General features: G+C 37.7%; 1 protein-coding gene across 2 annotated transcripts in view; it reads right to left on the reverse strand.

Annotated features, from left to right (window-relative positions):
• ZFAND3 (zinc finger AN1-type containing 3) overlaps positions 1 to 22,204 on the reverse strand; it is a 326,219-nt gene that overhangs the window by 42,958 nt on the left and 261,057 nt on the right. For both annotated transcript variants that reach the window (XM_047103300.1, XM_047103299.1), the window contains one exon: positions 14,631 to 14,696. In XM_047103300.1, the coding sequence (XP_046959256.1) occupies positions 14,631 to 14,696 (66 nt within the window). The remainder of the gene's footprint in view (positions 1 to 14,630; positions 14,697 to 22,204) is intronic.

Raw genomic sequence — 22,204 nt, forward strand, 5'->3', positions numbered from 1 at the left:
AAAAATATTTGAACATTTATATTATGTTATTTAAAAAAATCAGCTTGAATGTATAAGTAGATGCTAAAATTAAATAGCTGATTTGTTTTTAAACCATTTTTGTTTCTAATTCAGCATCAGCCTAATTCAGCTCCTCTCTTACCTATTGTTTAGTTTCTTCCACCCAAGATCTAGTCTTTTGACTCACTGCTCCCAGGGTAAATCCTTAAGTTTATGAATAAATAATTCTGTGCCTCACTGTTACTCTTTCTGATGTGAGGCTAATTGAACCTAAAGTTAGAACACAACATATGATGACAAAGCTTGCCCAGAGAAAGCTTTGTCTATTTATTTTCCTGAACGAGTACCATTAGGTATTCATTACTCGGGGTTGTATCAGGGCTGATGCACGTCCTACCAAGTATGTAGAGGGATGAAGAAAGCTGCCTTAAGAAAGTGGCTTATGAAGAAAAAAGAAATAATCTCATTTGTAAAACAAGTTGCTGGAAAATTAGAGGTAAAGAAGTCTGCATAAAATTATTATGAAAATTGTCTTTATCCCATATTTGAAACATGAGAGGATCAAGTGCCTAACATTTTAACCTCAATTCAATTGACTTTGTTCATCAGCCACTCTTCACTGAAAGATTATTGATCATAATGTCCATGCTAGAAAATCAATTATATATTACATCAATGTTTACTTCACAATTTTGCAAACTGTACTGTGGCTATGTATACCTTGATTTTAAGAATTACACACTGAAGATTTTAGCATAATAAAGGCACCTTACTCAAATGGTTAGGGATATGGAAGGAACACACACACACACACACACACACACACACACACACACACACACACGAGGTCAGTAGGGGGGAGGGTAGAAAAAGCCCATATGGTAAAATGTTAAATCTGGGGAACGGGGAGGTGGGGGCACAATAAAGTGAGAATTTGACTTTCTTGTAACTTTTCTGTAAATCTGAAATTGTGTAAAAAAAAAACCCAAAACACCTATATTCCAGGGTAGCCATACTTGCATACTGGCTAGAGTGTCTGCCAAATTCTTTCCCAGATGTTGACACTGCTTAGGTCTGATAGGAAAGTGCATGGCAAGATGGCTGTAGCAGGTAATCAACAGTAATGTCAGTGCTTATGCTTCTCCAGGTTTGTAGTGAAGTCAACACTTATCTGTTAAGTACACTTTAATGATCAGTCACAGACTTTTACATATCACTTCCTTAATCTATACTTCCTCCAATCCCAGTAAGGACTCATTTTTAATTGCATCAATTACTGCAACTGCTATTCCAGGAAGGATGATGACCAAGACTTAAGATGTGATTTTAATCTTCTAGAAATGGATTTATCAACAGGAGGCCAAAGAAAAAGTAGATCTGAATCCTTGTCACTTACAGGAACTATCAGTTAATGCCAAGTTGAAAAACAGACTTTGCTGCAGCTAACACCTCCCATTCATATCAGTACTACACATATTCCCTTCCCAGCCCAACTTTCTTTTAAAAGTCATCCTGCATATTTGGACATATAACTCAAGCTGTAATGTAACAACATCTTTGGAAAAGAGTTGTTCAACATTCTGTCAAAAAAAAAAAAAAGCAGTGCTCAATATATTTTTTCAAGTAAATACTGGCCCATATTCAAGGTAAAAATCTTAAAAGACTGTCTGTTGTATTGTCTTTCTTTATCCCTTGCTAAAGTAACACAGAAATTAACACAGTCTGAGTTAAATGCCCCATTTTCTTGCTTATATATGTATATACATTTTTAATAAGTTTTGATGGGGTGGATGGATGTGGGCAATGCATAGCATCCAACTAATTCCCCTGTCCACTGAGCTAATAGAGATATGGTTTATCTAAAATTCAGAGTTGTGGTTCTGCTACTTGGGAATGGTTTTCTGAAACTCTGTAGGTGGATACTGGTAATGAAACAGAGAATTCAGAACGGCGGGGAGCATAAGGCCAAATAAGCTTTTATAGCAGTGTGTGTGTATGCACTAAAAATAATTATACATATGTAGTGGGAGGCTGGTTAACTTGAGCCCACAGAGGCACTTGGTTGTTCAGATAACTAATCACAATATGAAGTCCCCCGTGACAAAAATGTTTCCAAGGTTAAACTGTCTGATTTTTAATCATAAAGAAGTGAATTTATTGGCTAAAGTTCTCTCATGTTGTTGGTCTAAATGTAACAGCCAGCCTTTTTCATCAAGATTTTAACCACAAGAAAACTATCAACCTTCTGTGGCTCCTAAATTGAGATTTGCTCCAGAAAGAAAAGGAGTTCTCAATTATAATATAAAAGCTAGAGAAGAGTTCAGGATGTAGAAATGTCTTTCTTTTTTTTTTTTTTTTTTTTTTTTCTTGAAGTCAAGCTTGTGAAATCGCTGTAAGGATTACTTTCTACCAATACACACAATATTAAAATTTTACTTTTAAAACTAGGCCCAGAAATAAAACAGAACAAAAAAGAAATTTGATTTTCCCAATTCTGATGTCCAGTTTTCTTAAGAAAGAGTTTTCTGGGCTTCCTGTCATTCACAGCCCTCACCCATTCAAATAGGGGCTGCTAATGGCTCTCCCCTCTTCCCTTGACCTCACTGACCTCTACTCTCCATCTGCTTGGCTTTGGGTCCTCATTACCAGTTTCCGATTCCATGTCTTTTTCTAACCAGACTACTGGAGTTGGGAGTTCTTTCTTACTTTCTCCTTCAAGTTTCTCCTCCATCTCCTTTCATCATCAGGTACCTTCTGATCTTATCTCTACTACCTACTAAGCATTTATCAGGCACTATGTCAGGTGCTTTAAATGCATTATCTCATTTCCCTCATAACAACTCTACAGTTCAATCTGTCATTTTTACAAAGGAGAAAATGGAGGCTCACAGAGAGGTCCAACAGTTCTTCCTGTGGTTGGGAAACTGGACTGGGAACCCACATAGTCTGCCTCTAGAGCCCACCTCATCAACCACCACATCCTACAAATATACCTTCAGTGGATCCCCAGTTTTCTGCCCTGCTTCTCACCCTGCTTAAGACTTTCTTTGCACACCAGTGGCTGTCACCCCTGCAATCACGAAGTTTCAGCCTCCACCCATTCCCATTACAATGGCTAGAAATTTGTTTAAAATCTTTTGTTATGTTAAACACACACAATTATATTTATTATAGTGGGTTCAGTCTTCATTACCATTATTTTTGTGCCTTTATTTCAGTTGGGTCTGGGGAGGGTCAGAAGAAAAAGTGTTTAGCCCTCTTAAAATAAAAGTTACCGGCAAAGTCAGGACTGTGATTTCTGATTTAGTCACCAGTGGAAGAAAAAAGGTTCTAGCTTCAAACAGAAAGTTGTGGTTCTCAGTAAATGTAGGGGATGAGATGTACCCAAGCTGTCTATACATTTAAAAAAGAAAAGGGGGCGCCTGGGTGGCGCAGTCGGTTAAGCGTCCGACTTCAGCCAGGTCACGATCTCGCGGTCCGTGAGTTCGAGCCCCGCGTCGGGCTCTGGGCTGATGGCTCAGAGCCTGGAGCCTGTTTCCGATTCTGTGTCTCCCTCTCTCTCTGCCCCTCCCCCGTTCATGCTCTGTCTCTCTCTGTCCCAAAAATAAATAAACGTTGAAAAAAAAAAATAAAAAAAAAAAAAAAGAAAACCTATTTATCTATATCTATACCTCTTTCCTCATGCCTCACGCTACTAGAGGCAACTAATGCTTCTGAGTTTTTGCGTCTAAAAAATCTTCTTTGTGTATCTCTTCTATTTCTCCTGTAATATTTTCTATTCTTTTTCCTTCCTGTGTACCTTTCCTTTGTATCTTTTTTTAAAAGTTTTAATTTTAATTCCACTTCATGAACATACAGTCTTACATTAGTGTCAAGTGTACAATACAGTAATTCAAACAGTTCCAGAACATCACCTGCTCATCATAAGTGCCTTCCTTAATCCGCATCACCTGTTTCCCCCATCTTCCCACCCACATCCCCTTTGGTAACCATCAGTTTGCTCTCTATAGTTAAGAGTCTGTTTTTTATTTGTCTTTGTCTCTCTCTCTCCCTTCTCTTTCTCTATGTAATTTTTTTTCCTTTGGTTGTTCATTTTGTTTCTTAAACTCTGCATAGGAGTGAAATCATATGGTATGTGACTTTCTCTGATGTGTTGTGTTTTGCATTATACTCTCTAGCCCGATCCATGTTGTTTGCTGCAAATGGCAAGATTTCACTCTTTTTTATGGCTGAGTAATATTCCATTGTATACATATACCACATCTTCTTTATCCACTCATCAATCGATGGACACCTGGGCTGCTTCCATAATTTGGCTATTGTAAATAATGTTGCAATAAACATAAGGGTATATGTATCCCTTTGAGTTAGCCTTCTTGTATTCTCTGGGTAAATACTGGGTAGTGTGATTGTTGGATCATCCCTTCCTTTGTAGCTTAACAAGGGCAAAATATTTCCCTATCTTAACCACCTCCATGTTAAGAAATGCCTAACTCCATTCCTTCTCCAACCACCACTACTTACAGGTTTTTAATGCCTCACCTAACTCCTTAACTGAACGCCTTCTGTCTGCTGCCCCTATTTTCTTGTTATCAAGAACCTCTTTAATGACTGCTCATCAGGCTTTGGTTTCCCACCATGACACTCTAACTTCTTTTATGTTTCCCAATGATATTCTGATAGCCACAGGCAACAATTTCCTGAGTCCTCATATCTCCTGGCCCCTATTCTCTTACATCTTTCAAGATGCTGTGTTTGGTTTGCTCCTTTCTTTAGCTTCCTTAACTCACTGGTTTCTTCTTCTCTTTCCCAGCCCCCCAAGTACAGTCCTTAGCAGCCCCTCATTCTTCTATAAGTCACTCTCTTACCCACTTTCACACTCTTAATCATTGCTTCTAGATCAATGATTTCCAAACTAGGCCTGTATTTATAATTTTCTATAGGACTATCCACAATAACCTAAAATTTAGTTCATCAGAAACTGAAAACAGTTTCAACCAGTTTTTCCTCTCACTTTTTCCCTGACATCAACCATTATCTTTCTTCCCTCAGATCCCCAATTTTTCAACTCTGCATTCTTTCTTGAGCCAACTCTAATCAGCCATTAAATCCTATTATTATTTTAAAACATTTTTCTCAAATTTATCTCTCTTCCTCTATCCACTGACCACTACCCACAAAACACCTTGAAAAAATGGGATAAGGAGGAATTGGTAAGTCAAATTATTACTTTATACACAAAAGGAAAAACCTATCCACATTAGCCCAGTGGCAAGACACTTTATAGACTGTAACATTAATTTAGTTTATCAGGTTTGTAATATTATCATATATCCACATTCTTAAAAATGAGCCAAACCTACGCATAACTTAAGGCATCAAAGAGCTCCACAGAAAAACCACAGTTTTTCCAACAGCAGGTCTCCTGATAAGTTAGTTTTCAAGGTAATACATAAAGAGGTGTATTCATTTAAAGGCACAAATGGCAACTGAACTACCAGAATGCCCATAAACTCCTGGATCAAACTGGTAAGCCCTTTTCAAAGCATTCCTCTGTAGCTATGCTACACATTTCTCCTATCCCAAAGGTCTAATTACTGTGATTTAGTGAAGTTGAGTGATCAGAGCTGAACAGAATAGAGGTGTATCTCAATTTTCCCAAGTATTAGGTGCTTATCTGCTACTCAAAAGCATTGCCAAGTCATACTTGCTGTCTTCCATTCACTGGAAAGCAAAGTCCTATTGCTAGACTTTGCCTCCACCTTCCAGTGTCCCCTTATCACTCCTACTGGCTCTAAGGAATTAAATTTTAAGCATTTCATCAGGAAGATAATCCTTTTAAAAAATACATTAGTATTATATTTGTTTGTAATAATTAACATAATTAATCCTCCCTGTGCTCACTTTAGAAAATAAACATTAGTTATATTTCTTGCTCTCTAAAAATGGAATTAGTTGTGTTTGTTTCTGGACTTATTTATAGTCCAGACCATTCTGGTCTCTTTATAGCATAAGCTGCCAGGGGCAAGATGCATGCCTATCACTTCTTTTGCATGTTCCTACAGAATTTACTACTGGACTGTCATAGTGGTCTTTTAATAATGTACTGGACTGGCTGAGTGACTACAGTATCTCTCAGCTGGTCCTATATTACACATAAGCAACCACTTCTGAAGGTGTGATCTATAACCATGACAGCAGGCAATACAATAAGATTATAGCTTTAATCGGCCATGATTATGAAATATTTCTTAAGATTCATAAGGGGGGGTGCCTTAGAAGCAGACACAGGTGTGAGGAATACATGCCAGCCCACCTGATGACAGAACAGGCAATGGGACTGTCTCTTCAGATAGATGAGCAAGAAGGAAAACGGATAACACAACTTGTCTTGGAAGCAAGCAGCACGATGAGGCAGTAAAAACCCATCAGCATACATCACCCTATCATGGCTAGTGTCATTCCCAGCCTCTATTAGCCCTCGCTGCATCAGCGCAAGTCCCAGACACTTTATCCTGTTTATAATTGCTGATGAGCAGTAATAAGGCCTCCATGCCTCAGCTCCGTCCGTTCCACTTCGGTACCCACCTATTAGGTAATAACTTTTATTTACAGCCTTGCTTGATGCGCTGTTCTATTAGTACAGCCAGGAACTGAGCGGGGCAAAAAAAAGAGTCTCCTTAATGGGCAGTATCATCGCGAGGCTTGGATGATTTATAATGCAGCTTTGTGGCTGTTCTATCACGCTCCTCTGGTAAGACTGCTCCAGGAAAGCTATGTTTCTAACATGCTGTCCTCTAAAAGGCACACATGTGCTATGGAGCAGCACCTGAAAGGCATCCCCAGATACATCCCCGCTGCCCCCCACCAAAATCCAAAAGTTTCAAAGGAGGAGAGGGGTATTAAATTCCCTTGATATCCTTTTTAAATAGTGTTGGCTCAGGCATTTTGCCCCAGTGGAGCAATAGAACAGCTAATTAATGGAAGTTCAAGGCTTTTCTCCTTGGTAAGAGTGCAAGCTATGATAAAATAAATGACCATAAATGCAAACACACACACACACACACACACACACAGAACAGCTATAACTGCATTCAAATAAATAAGCAAACTGAATTTACACAAAGCATGTGGACCACTAGTAACTAGTAGCTCAACACCAAAGCCAATGCTTCTCATACACACACATCCAAAATAGCAGCAAGCCTCATCACACTTCCTTTTCCTTTTAATACTGGAGTGTATTTTTATCCATTAAATGCAAAACTGCCTCTTGACAAGACTGGCACCCTGGCTTGATATTCACTTTTATCAGCTTTTGTTCAGAGGAGAAGCTACCACTTCTTATGAGCAAAATTCAAACAAGTACTCTGAAACAAACCTTTGGCTTCAAGTCCAGCAAACTTAGACATTATTATGTGTCTAGCTGGCCTATAATGCAACCACAGTGATTAGTGGCAATGGATCCAAACTCTGATTTACAAGTACAGGTAACCTGTAATTTTCCTCTCCCTAAACTTTTCTGAAATCTATACATTGTGTGAGGTGCTTTTAAAATCACCTATTATTCACATATTGACTATCAAATCATCTATTTATACAGTGTCTTGCTACCTCATTCTGTTTCTTAATATAAGCAACAACTCAGGCAGATGAAAGTCTTTACAGAAAATAAAAACCAACACAAGAAAAAGCATTTAGCAGGTTATTTCCCTACCCAGTTTTCCATGTACTTGTCAAAAAACATGGAGTATCAGTAAACAGCCACTAAAACATACTAAGATAACCTGTGGCTTGTTTTCTACAATAAAACACAGGAAGACACACCTTTTAGAGAAATGTTTGCAATCCTACCAAATATGCAGTATTCATCTTGTCCCCTACCCCAGGAATCAAATGAACTCTTTTAGGACCCAAAATGATGAGTGCACAAGGTAAAACATTTTTTTAATCCTTTTTTTCTTTGCCATGACAGATTTACTGTTTTGATCTTTCTTCAATGGTTACATTAAATGCTAATAAAAAATGAAAGGTTTATATCTTCCCTAATAGTCTCCTGATGGGAACTTGCATATTACACAAGTAGGTCAAATTTCTAATTTTCTGTCTCAAATGCTGATACTGCAGACCTGAGGGAAAAGCTATACCTGAAGGACCCAGGAGAAAAAGAATGAAAAAGAGAACTGAATTACACTTGAACTCATGCCCAAAGCCACCTCTCTTTAAAGCTCCACAGCATCCTTTCCAGAAGCGCCACAGACAGTATGTAATACTGACCAATACAGCTGGTTGAAATGTTTCCATGAATACTGACTCCACCAGGAGGTAAAACATACAACTGTAGGTATTTCTCAGATTTACAGAGCCACCTCTGATTTAACACTACCACCCTTTAGCTTCTGAATCAATTTAAAATATCTTATATAAACCTAACAACAATGAAACATTTCCCTTTAACTGGCTTCTGAACACTGATGTGGAAAGTGTTCGGCACATCAATCTTCTCTTAACTCCCAGGTGAAAGGGGGTTTCTCCTCTTGTCTTTTTTTTTTTTTTTTTTAATTCTCTTGTCTTTGTAAGAACAGACAATAATATCACAAGCAGATTGAGAGAAGTGAGTCAAGAAAACGTTCTGGGGGAGAACAGGGAAACAATGAACAATACAAGGGTATCTAGTTCATGTCACTATTCATCACACTGAAAGAAAAACAGGTAACCCAAAAGGATAAACATGGGTTTTCGAGGGGGGGTGGTGGGAAAGGAAAAGGAAAGAAAAAAGAAAAAAAAGTTTTAAAAGAAAAGAAAGCATGCAAGGGCTATACAGTTAAACAGAAATAACATGCTTCTTGTAATAGAGTGGAATTGATGATACTTTCTGCAAAAACTTGCCTTGATGTTTAATGGGACAGTTTCTAGTCCCATCTGCTTTCATCTCAGGCAATACTGTAACTCCCTTATGGCCCCACAAATGGTTATTTTACTTGCTATTCTACTAATTATAATCACATTTTTAGCATACACACAGCATTTAAAAACCACCATTTTTCAAGTCTATCAGAGAGAATATTATTTACTCAACATACTTGCTAGAAGAAGAGTAAAACTGAATATAGAATATGTTGAATATAGATACGGTAAACCAAAAGGCTGTTGGCAGTACCATTAAGTTTGAAAGTTGCCTATGACTTTTTCCCTATTTTAATTTCCAAAATAAAGAAGCTATAAAATGAAAAAACAAAATCAAGGCACATAAGAGTGGTGAATTAGGTAAGGAGCAATTTCCTTTTTTTCATACACTAAAAAGTCTACCCCTTGATATATTCAACCTAGCATAGAGTGAAGAGTTGGTTACTGCCTCACCTGGAAGGATCAGGGTCCTTGAGTTAGTTACGGTTCAAGGGTCCTCGTGGAGACAGACCATTTCTCCACAAAAATTCCAGGCAAGACATGGTTCTGTCAATTACAGCTTAAAATTTAAAGTTCATCAATAGCAATCTCCAATAAATGAAACACAAAACAACATATTTCTTTTGCTGTAACTCTCTGTAAAAAAAAGAAAAAGCTACAGGTCTTTAAACAAGAAATCCTACAAAAAGGCAGCAAACTTCCCTCCTGTCCCACAAGGCACTTTAACCATAAAAATATGACCACATAAAATATTCACCTAAATATCCAAATATCTTCCAAATAAAACTATCTAGACCACAGCTTAGATTACAACATTTTGGCTTAAGGTAGAACTTGATAGAAAAGATGAAGGACAAAAGGGAATCTTCCGGTAGTCTGTTACCAAGGAAAATGAACTATTTCTTTCATAATATACTCATTCTTGGCAAGAATGTTGTGAGAATTAACAAGGGAACATGTGCAAACCATTCTGAGCTCTTGGAAGAAAGTAAGTTCTCTCTAGTAATCTGAAAGTATGAAATGCTTTAACTCTCACATTCTAACCAAAAGGAACCTGGGACTTGGCAGCATTTTTCAACTCTTTGCTGACTGTTGATATCACAAAGCCACACGCACCTTCACTTCATTTTTCTCTGCTTGAAAACCACAATGATCACTGTGTGTGTGTGTGTGTGTGTGTGTGTGTGTGTGTGTGTGTTTTCCATCCAAAGATTACAAAGAGTCTAAATGTTAATAGTTCTATGTGGCTAAAAGCCAGCATCTAACAAAAAGCCATTTCTCAGCAAGCTCACAAATACAAACTGATCTTTCATTTGCCACTACTGTTCCTTTTTGTAATCTGCTTCTGAGACTCACAATCCTCACAAAGCAATTTCTAAAAGAGTTCCCCCTCTCATTTTGATGGTTGCAGACCAACCACTCTACACCACTGTCCACCTCTCTAAATTACAATACCCACTGATCAAGAAGTAGTCACCTGAAATGTAAACAGAGACATAATCAACCATTCCACGTATTAAAATCATATAATAACATGTCTGATGCTAATCTTCATATCTAATTTTCAAAGTACTAAAAAGAAATGACATATTTACTGAAGAGGTCACTAACCTTTTCTGAGTGTAAACACCTATCTAAGACATTTAGCTATGTACCTATATATATGTATGTATGTATATAGCTATGTGTATATACACACACACACACACACACACACACACACACACACATATTTCTCAGGGTACCTGGGTGGCTCAGTCTGGTTAAGCATCCGACTTTGGCTCAGGTCATGATCTTGTGGTTCCTGAGTTTGAGACCCACATTGGGCTCTGTGCTGACAGCTCAGAGCCTGGAGCCTGCTTCAGATTCTGTCTCCCCCTCTCTCTGTCCCTTCCCACTCATGCTCTGTCTGTCTCTCTCTCTCAAAAATAAATAAACATTAAAAAAATAAATAAAATATATATTTCTATGTGTATTTGCTTGCTTTAAAGTATGTGCATGGACTAATATATAATTATGAAATCAATCTGCAAAATAGAAATTTTTTTTTTTAATTTTTTTTTTTAACGCTTATTTATTTTTGAGACAGAGAGAGACAGAGCATGAACGGGGGAGGGGCAGAGAGAGAGGGAGACACAGAATCGGAAGCAGGCTCCAGGCTCTGAGCCATCAGCCCAGAGCCCGACGCGGGGCTCGAACTCGCGGACCGTGAGATCGTGACCTGAGCTGAAGTCGGAGGCTTAACCGACTGAGCCACCCAGGCGCCCCAAAATAGAAATTTTAAAAGCCTGACATACACAGCTTTTACTATTTTCTCCCTATACTTCACAGCCTTTTATATTGTATGCCCTTCTTCAGGGACCACCGACTTAAAGAACCACTTTATTCTAGACTAAGTTACGTATTCTTTTTCTAATTTCACGTCATTATTACGCTAGAGGATGCTTTAGGACCAAATCTGTATGGATAGATTAGCTGGGAAGAGTTGGTATAGTCAGAAGGTCTCACTCTACAGCTCCTAAGAAATAACACGTGGCTGTAAGATAATCTTTTACTGATCATCTATGCCTGAAGCCTGTGTTCTGAGAGACCGTTAGGAGAGCTACTATTACGGTACCCACTGTGGCAGAAGCACTACAGGGCATGTGTTAGAGGCATGAGTCCTATTCTTGAAGAACTTAGACATAAAGAATACAAGACACTGCAGCAACATAACAATAAGTAATTGGTGGTGATTCATAGGAAAAATGCCCAGAATCCCCATGATGAGCAACCTGCTGATTTCAGAACAGCAAGATGGAAACAAAGACAGTCAACCTGTGATTCCCAAAGCAAATCATTTAATTTACCTCTGAAAATCAGGAAGTTCTGCCCTCTAGAGTCAAGCCATTGTGTAAGGCTGAAGTCATCCACCTAGCTCAAGGAGCCTGAGGGGGCACACATAGGTTTCTTGAAAAGAAGTGCAGCAGGCTGAACCTGATGGCCTTTAATGTCCAAGCTAAGAAATCTCAACTTTCTTTCAGACTTTTTGGAGACGACTTGCATGTTGCATTAATGTCCTTCCAAGCCAGAAATTCTCAATCTCTTTTTAGTTAAGAGGTATGTGTTCCCCCAAAATGAGGCCTGGAAATGTATGACTGAGAGCTCAATGCCTCCCATATCATTTCATTTGTGGAGACCTAAAAATATTACCCTCCTCAGTTCCTAACATAGTACTGACATACAACAACACAATGTGAACAGAATGTGATCAACATAAAATCAATTAATGAAAGTAGATATGGCAATACATTCTGGTAAATTATAATCTACTCCTTTCTGCCTAAACTACCTATTAATGTAATATCAATACCATGTGTATACAGTTGGCAATCATATACATATAATCTTTAGTGACAGCACCTACCCTTATTGAAGACCTATTATGTGAGCTTTATGCATAGTATTTCTCACATCAAACCTACGAGACAGATTCATTATCCATTTTACAGATGAAGAACAAATTTTGAGAGGTTAACTTATTTACTCAGAATCACATTTTGTAAATGGTCAGGCTAGGATCTGACACCTGATTTGCTTCTAGAACTCACACTTTTATTATTATTTTTTTAAGTAGCCTTCACACCCTGATCTCATGACCCTGAGTTCAAGACCCGGGTTGAGATCAAGATTCAGACACTTAATTGACTCACCCAGGCACCCTGTAGAACTTGCATTTTCAAACTACTTCACAAAATGCTATGTTTCAAAATCTTGTGTTTCTCTATCTCCATAATTCATCAATGATATGCTTTTCCACAGTCTGGCTGGGAGTATAAGTAATTACAATAAAATGCAATACCCAGTGACGTTATATTGCAGAAAACAACAATGGCTTTAGCATCTCAAAGATCTGTGTTCAACAAAGTGGCAGTAAACAGGGGGAGGTGGGTGGGGCAATGAGCGAAAACAGGTGGTGGGAATTAAAGAGTACACCTAGCATGGTGGGCACTGAGTGATGTACACATTTGTTGAGTCACTATATTGTAAATCTGAAACTAAAATAATACTGTATGTCAACTATACTGGAATTAAATTTTAAAACTTAATAAAAAAAAAAAGATCCATGTTCAAGTCCTGACTCTTACTAGTAATATTACCACCCCAGGAATATACTTAACTTTCTGAGTGCCCATTTATGTCATCTATAAAGGAGGAGTAATTATCTTGCAGAACTGTTCTGAAGATGAAATGAGTATGTATGTAAAGCATATTGAATGGTACCTGGTAATGTAGTAAGCATGCAATAAACACTGTTACTATGTTTGGATATATGAAGCAGAACAGAGGAAACAGATATGCCTAGAAAATGAAGCACACAAGTACATGATATTCAGGAAGAGTTCCTGCTAGTTTCAGTGTCTAAGCTGAGCATGAGCCTCCTTCCTAAGTCTCTGAGGATGACTCAAGGTACTTGAGGCCCATTCCCTGACTACCTCAACATGTTAGTAGTGCCAATGGTAAAGTCTGCCCTGAGATCAAAGACTGAAAGGAAAGAAGAAAGACTAAAGTGTAGTGTGCATGTGAAGTGCTGAGATGAAAGGGCTCTGAGTGTTTCCAAGCTTCTGGCTGAAGTGGGTAGGAAGCTGGCTCTCTGACTTCTTACTGGCTGGTCGGGATGGCCTGTCTTACCCCATGACACAGCTCACTTCTATCTTAACCACGAACTACTGAGGGGAGCTTGGGTGCTGGGCACAGAAAGGATGAGAGCATGCCAGGACTATCTCACACCTTGCCTCAATACTAGTATAGGAGAGTAAATTTAAGTTCCTCAGAGTTCAATGCCTGGATCTTACTCTAAAACTGTGCAAGGACAGGCCTATTTCAGGTTTAACATCAAAACTATGAGCATTCAAAGGGACTGAGGTTTCAGTTTAACTTTGTACACAGAAATAGTCTGTGCTATTTCTACTGGGGAAAAAGACTTTGTGACCTTTAGAAAAACAATATAATTACTTTGACTCCTCAAAATATAATCTTTAAGTTATTTTAAATAGTAGGCAGCATTATTAGAAAAGGCAAATACTGTTTAAAGTAAATGAAGCTACAGACTAAGGGAGCAATGGACATTACGACTGCTCTTTAGAAAGTTGTAAGATTCATGACTTCATGTCTAATAAAAATGTCACAGATGCACAAAGATGTTTTTGGGATTCAATGCATCTAAAAAGAATGACTTCAGCATACCTCTGGCTTTAAGACAAATGGAAAAAAATTTTCTAAAACTATTAGGATACTACAATTATCAAGTTAAAACGTTGATTATCTGTACCACAACTTCTTTCACCTTCCACCTCCATTATCTAAACAATGTTTTTTTTTTTCAGTAGGTCCAAGACAGACAAATTAGACACATGCCAGAAACTAGGCAATTACTTGTATTTTCTGTATGTTTCATGTCTTAATAGTATTCTTCAGATATTAGGAAGTAGGTAAATTTTCATGTCCACCCTTCTTGGTTCTAGCTGCCAGCATTAACTCATTCTGACCTCTAAGAGCACCACTGTGACCCCCTGTTCACTCCACTGCCACTCCCAGAACTTAGCACATAATAAATACATCACCTTCACAACTGATGTAAGAAATTAGAGAATGCCCTGGCAAAGACACCATGTTTAAACCAGTAACTAATTTCTGTGAAGAATCCAGATAAGAATGAATCCAGATAAGAATGATGTACGTACCTGTACCACAGGATCTTTTGGTTGGTGTGATTAACGAGACATGAGCTGTGTCTGTGCATGGCCCACCTAGAAACAGAAAGGCAGGCACATCAGTCAGGACATATCTTCTACATGCCCAAAGTTGCTATCCTGGATAAAGAGAAACCTAAAAAGGCAGGGATCAACCTGCAAATATGCATGAAGAGGGGCAGTAGGAAAGATGGTGGTGGTAGTGGAAGGCTAATTTCTAAGGACCTAATTTTAGCTCAGCAATTTAGACTACAGGTCCACAGTCTTTCTAAATTACAACATGCTTTTCATAAAAAATTATTGAGTTCCATAATGTTCAGAAGTTAAGGATATAATTTTAACTAGAATTCTGATGCAGGTGAGAGAAAATTACCCAAAAGTTTGGGAAGATGAGTTTTTCCACAAAGCAATAAGCGGGAGCACTCCCTCTTAAGTTGATCTCGGCAGTCACCCTACCTTTAAATTTATTGTATTTAATAAATGGGCAATAAATTGCCCATAGCCTTACTTAAAGAGGGAGAACACCCAAAGGAACAAAACACTGCTTTACAGAAGAAATAAGGATCATTTTAATATATAAAGAGAGCATTACTGAACAAGGAAGAATATCTAGTTCAATTATAAGACTATGATAGAGAGAGGGGCTTTTATGGAATCTTGTGAGCCCAGAGACCTAGTAGATAGACATAATTCAAGAGTATGCAAGAGATATAGTCAGTTTATATACTGGGTGAAGGCTTGAAAAGCAGTAATTTCATTCTGCACAATCAGGACCATCAACAAATTCTGAAGTTGATATTGATATATATACCCCAACACTCCCATATTGGAGACCACACCCTACCTTCTGAAAAAGGAAGTTACTGTATAAACATGAATACTAGTGGTTCTTGACACACCCTAGGAAGGGCAGTGGTGGTGATCATAAAGGAGTAAAACAGGCAAATGTTACACTATTCTGAAAAGGTTCCTCAGGTGATGATGACTAGCAAAGGGATACATGGTTTCTTGGCACAGCTGTAAGCCAATAATGACAAGACTTCCTATCACTGAAGTTACCCACTGAAAAGGAAGGAAAGGTGAAAGAGCTCTGAGCCCTATCCTAGAGTTCATGCCACCAACATCCATAGGTTTAGGGACCTGGAGATCCTACGTAAGAAGTTCATCATTAGTTCCACCCTTTCCTACCCCAACGCCATAAGAGCAGCAAACCTTAGCGGGTGTAAGACGACACAGAGGGGAAACAGAAGGGAGGAAAAACCAAGCAGGTGTATTGTTAATGTCAAACAGGTCTTAGTAAGTCCTACTATTTGTCACCACATGGGTTAGTCTCATGCTCAAGGAGTTTATACTTTCGTTAGGAAGACAAAATTTGTGTAAAGAAAAAACAATACATGACAGCAAAAAAGAGCTGAATGGGAAATGATCAAGTACCAAACACTATGGAACAAATAATAAATGCTAAATGTAATCAGGAAGAATGTTATCTATCACTGGCCAGCATCACCTGGAAATACATCTCAAGAATTTGAAAATGAAGGACTGAAAATTAGAAAGGCCAAAAAAGCAAGACATTTCAATTAAAATTTTTTCTACAAACATCACAAACTAGAGAAAGCTCAACATGCTAAAATTCCAGAGTCCAAATGGGCAACTGTGACATGACAAATAGGCAACATGAAGAGAAAACGGGCTGCCGGAAAACGGATACAGATCCCACATCCATAAGAACCCTCTTGACACTGGCTTCTATAGTTCCATAAATAAGTTAGCTTTTTCCTCCACGTGAGGTTTTTGATTTTAGTTTTGTTTTTTGTTGTTGTTGTTAATCGAAGCATTTTGATTTCTGGGAAATGATAGGCTGTTACAGAAGACTCCATTTAAAGTCCTACAGCTACTCCCTACTTGCTCAGTAATCCTGGGTAAGTTTAATAAAAAACATGGACATCATAAATTGCCCATAAGCCACAGTGTTGATGAGATCATCTGTACAAAAAGACTTCATAAACTATAAAGCTTTATATTATGTATCATCACTTTCTCTTCCACCAGATTTTATGCTCCCAAGAGCCAAGACCTACTTTGTCATCTACTCTTGGGTCATGACAATGTCAACAGTGGGCAATTAATAGTGTTTATTAAGTGACCACTGCAAGCTGCTTGATGAAATCGGGAGAGTGCATTTTTTTTTAAATTTTTTTAACGTTTTTATTTATTTTTGAGACAGAGAGATACAGAACATGAAGGGGGGAGGGGCAGAGAGAGAAGGAGACACAGAATCAGAAGCAGGCTCCAGGCTCTGAGCCATCAGCCCAGAGCCCGACGCGGGGCTCAAACTCACGGACCACAAGATCGTGACCTGAGCTGGAGTCGGACGCTTAACCAACTGCGCCACCAGGCGCCCCGGGAGAGTGCATTTTTTAAAAGCTTTTTTTAAATTGAGGTATTAGATAAAGAAAATACTAGAATGAAGCACGTAAATCTTAAATAGACACAGTGAAGGGTTTTAACAACTATATATATATAGTTGTTATATATATAGTTGTTATGCAAATATATATATATAAATGCATATAAATATATATATATATATATATATTTGCATAACAACTATCAGATAAATATACTAGAACATTTTCAGAATCCAGAAAGTTCAAAGGAGCATTTTCAAGATACAGATTCCCAGACCCAGACTCTGGAAATTTTGATGCAAAAGGTTCGGGTGGGCACAGGAAGCAATTTTAGTGCACATTTTAAAACCAGCTGAACACAATGTAAATATTAACAACCCAGTCAGTTCTAATCTCTGATAACATTTTCTTTAACTCCCAGCTCAATATCTGGCCAAGATCACAGAGTACCCACAGCATCGCAAGCTGCACAGAGCACAAGAGTCAATAACAACCTAACTAATGGAGTACTTTTTTAAAAGGATACAACATAATTCATCCAGTAAAATTATGAGAGAAGGGAGAAATTGGTCACATCAAGACCCCTAAAGAAATTTAGCTGGGACTCATGACTTAACACTCCCATGTTTACAAATGTAATCTTTACCTCAATCTGTAGATTGAGAGCTGATCCTTTTTAAAATTCCTAATGAATGAATTTCTGTAGGCTTTGGCAAATACGCAAATAACTTTAAGGCTACCTAGCATATCTCAACATGCATCATCATGAAAGTGTTCTCCAGAGAGCTTGTTAAACTAACAACCCAATCCAATGTATTCACTACATTATAGTACACTACACATAGAACCATAGTTGAGCCAAAACAAATTGACAGCATGAGTAACTGGCAGTGATAATATATCCCAGCTTTGATAATTGGACAATATTATAAACAGAAAGCTTGGAATTAAGTTTGGTCTGGCAGACTATAACCTATGAAACTCTTTAAAATCCAAAACAGATGCATATGAGCACCACACATATATTCTACACTAATTGTGCTGTCATACAAAATTCCTTTACTCTCACATAAAAGGAAGAGTCACAGGAGATATTATCTACCTTTACACAATTACAGATCTTTCTCAACTTACGATGGGGTTACGTCCCAAAAACCCATCATAAATTGAAAATCCTAAGTTGGAAATGCATTTAATACACCTAACCTACTGAATATTCTAGTTAGCCTAGCTTGTTTCTTAAATGTGCTCAGAACACCTACAATAACCTACAGCTGGGCAAAATCATCTAACACAGAGCCTATTTTATACTAAAATATTAAATACCCTGTCTAATTTATTGAATAGCGTACTGAAGGTGAAAACCAGAATGGCTGTATGGTTACAAAATGGGTCTAAGTGTATTGGTTGTGGACCCCTGTGATGGTGAGGCTGGGGGCTGTGCTCATTGCAGCTGCGCAGCATCACGAAAGGGTACTGTAGCATGTATTATTAGCCGAGGAAAAGATCAAAATTCAAAATTCGAGTATGGTTTCTATTGAATGCCTAGGGCTTTTGCGCTATCGTAAAGTCTAAAAATCATCCCAAGCTGAACCATGTTAGGTCAGGGACCACATGTAATTCCAAATCAACTCTGTTAAAATGAATACAGAAAATTAAGGACCACTCAAGGGGAATCTTTTCAAGTTTTTGTCCACAACAATAAAAATATAACATGGGTGCCATGTGGTTATAGCAAACAAAACAATTTTGAGAGCTGATGGTGAGGGTCAAAGTCAGGGCACTTGTTCATCAAATAATGGAGTTGGCTTTTCTTTACTGGGCTTTCTAATGCCTGAGGGAAAGGCAGCATATGGTCAAGTCATTGTAAATCCTGCTCTTATTTTTGGCCCTACCTCCTCTCCTTTCCAAGCAGCAGGGTAGACAGAGCTAATAACTGAAAAGCAAGGTGAGGAAGCCTCTTCACGACTGGGTTCTATAAGTGAATATAACGTGTGTGTATGTGCATGTGTGTTATGTGTTGAGTGGGATCATGGTTAGGAAATGAAATGTATTTCAAAGCACAGCATGATTCACACCATTACTGTCTAGTCTACAGTAGTGGCAATTGAGTTCAGAAAAATAAGTTTTGGGTTTTTGAATATGAAAAAAAACAAACACCATAGTTAAAGTCCTTGTTTAATAACAGGCTCTCTGCGAATTCTGAACCAGATGATATCAAGATTAACCAACCTAAACTAACTTTTAGACAGTCACTGAGAGTACTTTTTTGCTTTCTTTTGCTAAGACATATTAAATATCTGTTTTTTCAAATCTCTTCACTATCTGCTGATATTTCATAACAGACTATAATTTTGCATTTGATATTACATCCAGAGGACTTTTTACTAAGTTTCAATAATTTAGAGTCTGGAACTTCAAGTAAATAATGTTTGTGGTAGCTTGTGGTTTGTGGCCACAAGTCTGAACACACTATTTTGTCTTCTAGGGGATGTTTCTATTCTTGTGTTAAAGGTGTCCTACATAACGTAGCACTATGGATTGCATTTGCAATTTCACATGAGAGGCATGAAATAAAATTCTTCGGCTATATTCCCAACAAGAGATCTTTATACTGTTTCTAATAAGGTAGTGGATTTTCTTAGAGAAGCAGTACTAACTTCAGTCCTGTACAGTTGAAGGGTCAAATCTGCATACTACCTTCACTGTAACTTGCAAAACCAGAAGGACTGAATGAAGGTATCCCATTAATTATCAACATTCAAATTTCAAACTGAAGTAGAACTCTTAAATTTTCTGTCAGATTCCTATAGAGTTACTGAGTATGTCAAAAAAACCTCTGAGCTACCTATGTAGTAGTCAATCTCAGACTGGTTGAAGTCTGTGACTCAAGGAGGAAGCAGAGAACACAGGCTTAGAGGCAGCTGTGTTTAGGATTGCAATCATCTTAGGCACTCTAAATCTAAGGCTGAATAAATACAGAAAAATAGTATTTCTCCTTAACCCCCAAAATAGAGATGAACAATCTACCCAGAAAGGTTTTGTTAAAACAGCTGTGATGACTGGTTATTTTTGGCTTCTGGATCCACTAGCCCTCATTGGCTGCAGGTATACCATGTGTTAAAGCACATCAATTAGGAAAAATGGACTGTCAAGGAGTCAGTCAGCTAAAAATTGCCAGAAGCCCAATAATGAAACAAATATTCTACTATCAGCTCTTCATGGTAACTGCAAAACATTAATACACAAAAATAGCCATTCCTTTTGCAAATTTATAACACTTCAATATTCTTGCTTAATTAACATGACATTTACATAACAGTATCTAATTAATTTCCAACTAAAGGCACTATGGGCTAATTAGAAATGCATCATCCTTTTTTAACCAGCTTGTCAATTCCACTCTATCATAATCTGCACACTGTTTACCTTGCAGCATCTCACTTTCCTAGGCTCAGTGTTCAAAAGGTGATCTCTGACAACAGATTCAAGAGCTACAATTCTCCTCACTCTCAAGAGATTTATAGTATCTTATCAAGAGTTTTTTGATGAGACAACTCAAAGAAAAAAAAAAAGCAAAAAACAAAAAGCCTATGCAACAGAGATAGTGAAATAAACTCTACATTGTCTCCTTATGTGGCTATATTAAGAATGTAAAACTATCTTTTAAAAATATTCAAAGAATCTAGATTTCTTTTGCAATAAGATATTCCTTCTCTAAAAAGCCTTCAATACACACACAGACACTTAAAACAGTAAATGGTAAGAAATGAGCAGTAAGAAATGAATATCAAGGACAGATCAGAATGCATAAGAAAATAAGTCATCTCCCCTTCAGAAAAAAGTCAACCTCACCCTAAACCTGCAAATCATGAATTGTTTTAATCAGAAAGAACACACCTAATCTATCTACATAATTGAGTTTGAAAAGCACCATCGATTAAAAACAAGGATACATAAAGATATAATGAACGGAAATCTAAGTATACAGAAAATCTTCAGCACAGATAATAGCCCTCCCATTTCTCCAAATGAAACTTTCAAATTAAACCATTTACAAAGCTTGTTACAGAATCTAAGTGTTAATCTCTCAGTCAGAAGTTCTAATCCTAACTTACTGCATGATCTCTCACACCATTTAGATCTAAATTAGGGATTCATGAGAAGGGGATTTTCAAAGTGGGTCACAAGTTGCAATTGGTAGATATCTATTCTGCTTATAAAGGGCTTCTCAACAAAATTTCATTACCATTCTACCCCTGCTCCCCTAAATAAGTATCATGCTGGGCAGCTCTGCAAATGTTAGTGTATGTTTGTGTGTGAGTATGCTTATTAGCCTATTTGTCCAATAGAAATAAAATTAAAAATCCTCCCATACCACCTTCCCCAGAGAACAGCACTACAAGCAAAATGAAATCAGTATGCTTTCATTCACCTAGTACTGATGGACTCTTACAGGAGTTAAAGTGGACATCCCTGCTGGGGCCAGGGAATGTGTTTTGGAAGAAATACTCTCATGACCCAGCAATGGCCTTAAATGGAATGAGCCTCAAGGGCAAGGGTAAAGTCTGACTCATTTTAGTAATCTAGCACGTTAGTTTTTCAAAAATGTATTTTCCACTGCTAAATGAAAATGACCCAGGCCAAAAGCAGTTACTGAACATACATAACTATTCAGAAGGGAAATGGAACAATTTTAAAAATAGTTGATTTTCACTATATTTACATGTTGATATAGCACAACAGTTCTCATTTTAGTCTTGGGAACTTTTTACACTTAAAAATTATTAAGGACACTAAAGAGCTTCTGGTTATATGGGGCATATCTACTGATATGTACCTGATCTGAAATCAAAACCAAAAAAATTTAAAAACACAGCTTCACTTAAAATTCACAAAATAATTACGTGTCAACATAAAAACATACCGTTTTAGGAAAAGCAATTACACATTTTGAGAAAATTATGAAGAGTTGTCTTAAAGGAAGACATCTGAATTTTCATATCTACGTTCAATTTTAAATGAAGGATATCACGAAAAACCACCCTTCACACAGATACACAGTGGGAAAGGAAGGCCCTTATGGTGCCCTGAGTCAATCTTGGGGACTTTATAGGTCCCTGGGCCACACTTTGAGGAGGACTGGTATAGAAC

This window comes from Lynx rufus, unplaced genomic scaffold (genome assembly GCF_022079265.1).
Source record: "Lynx rufus isolate CCGP_SWC_20201006 ecotype Redwood Valley unplaced genomic scaffold, mLynRuf1.p SCAF_6, whole genome shotgun sequence".
Lineage (NCBI taxonomy): Eukaryota > Metazoa > Chordata > Mammalia > Carnivora > Felidae > Lynx > Lynx rufus.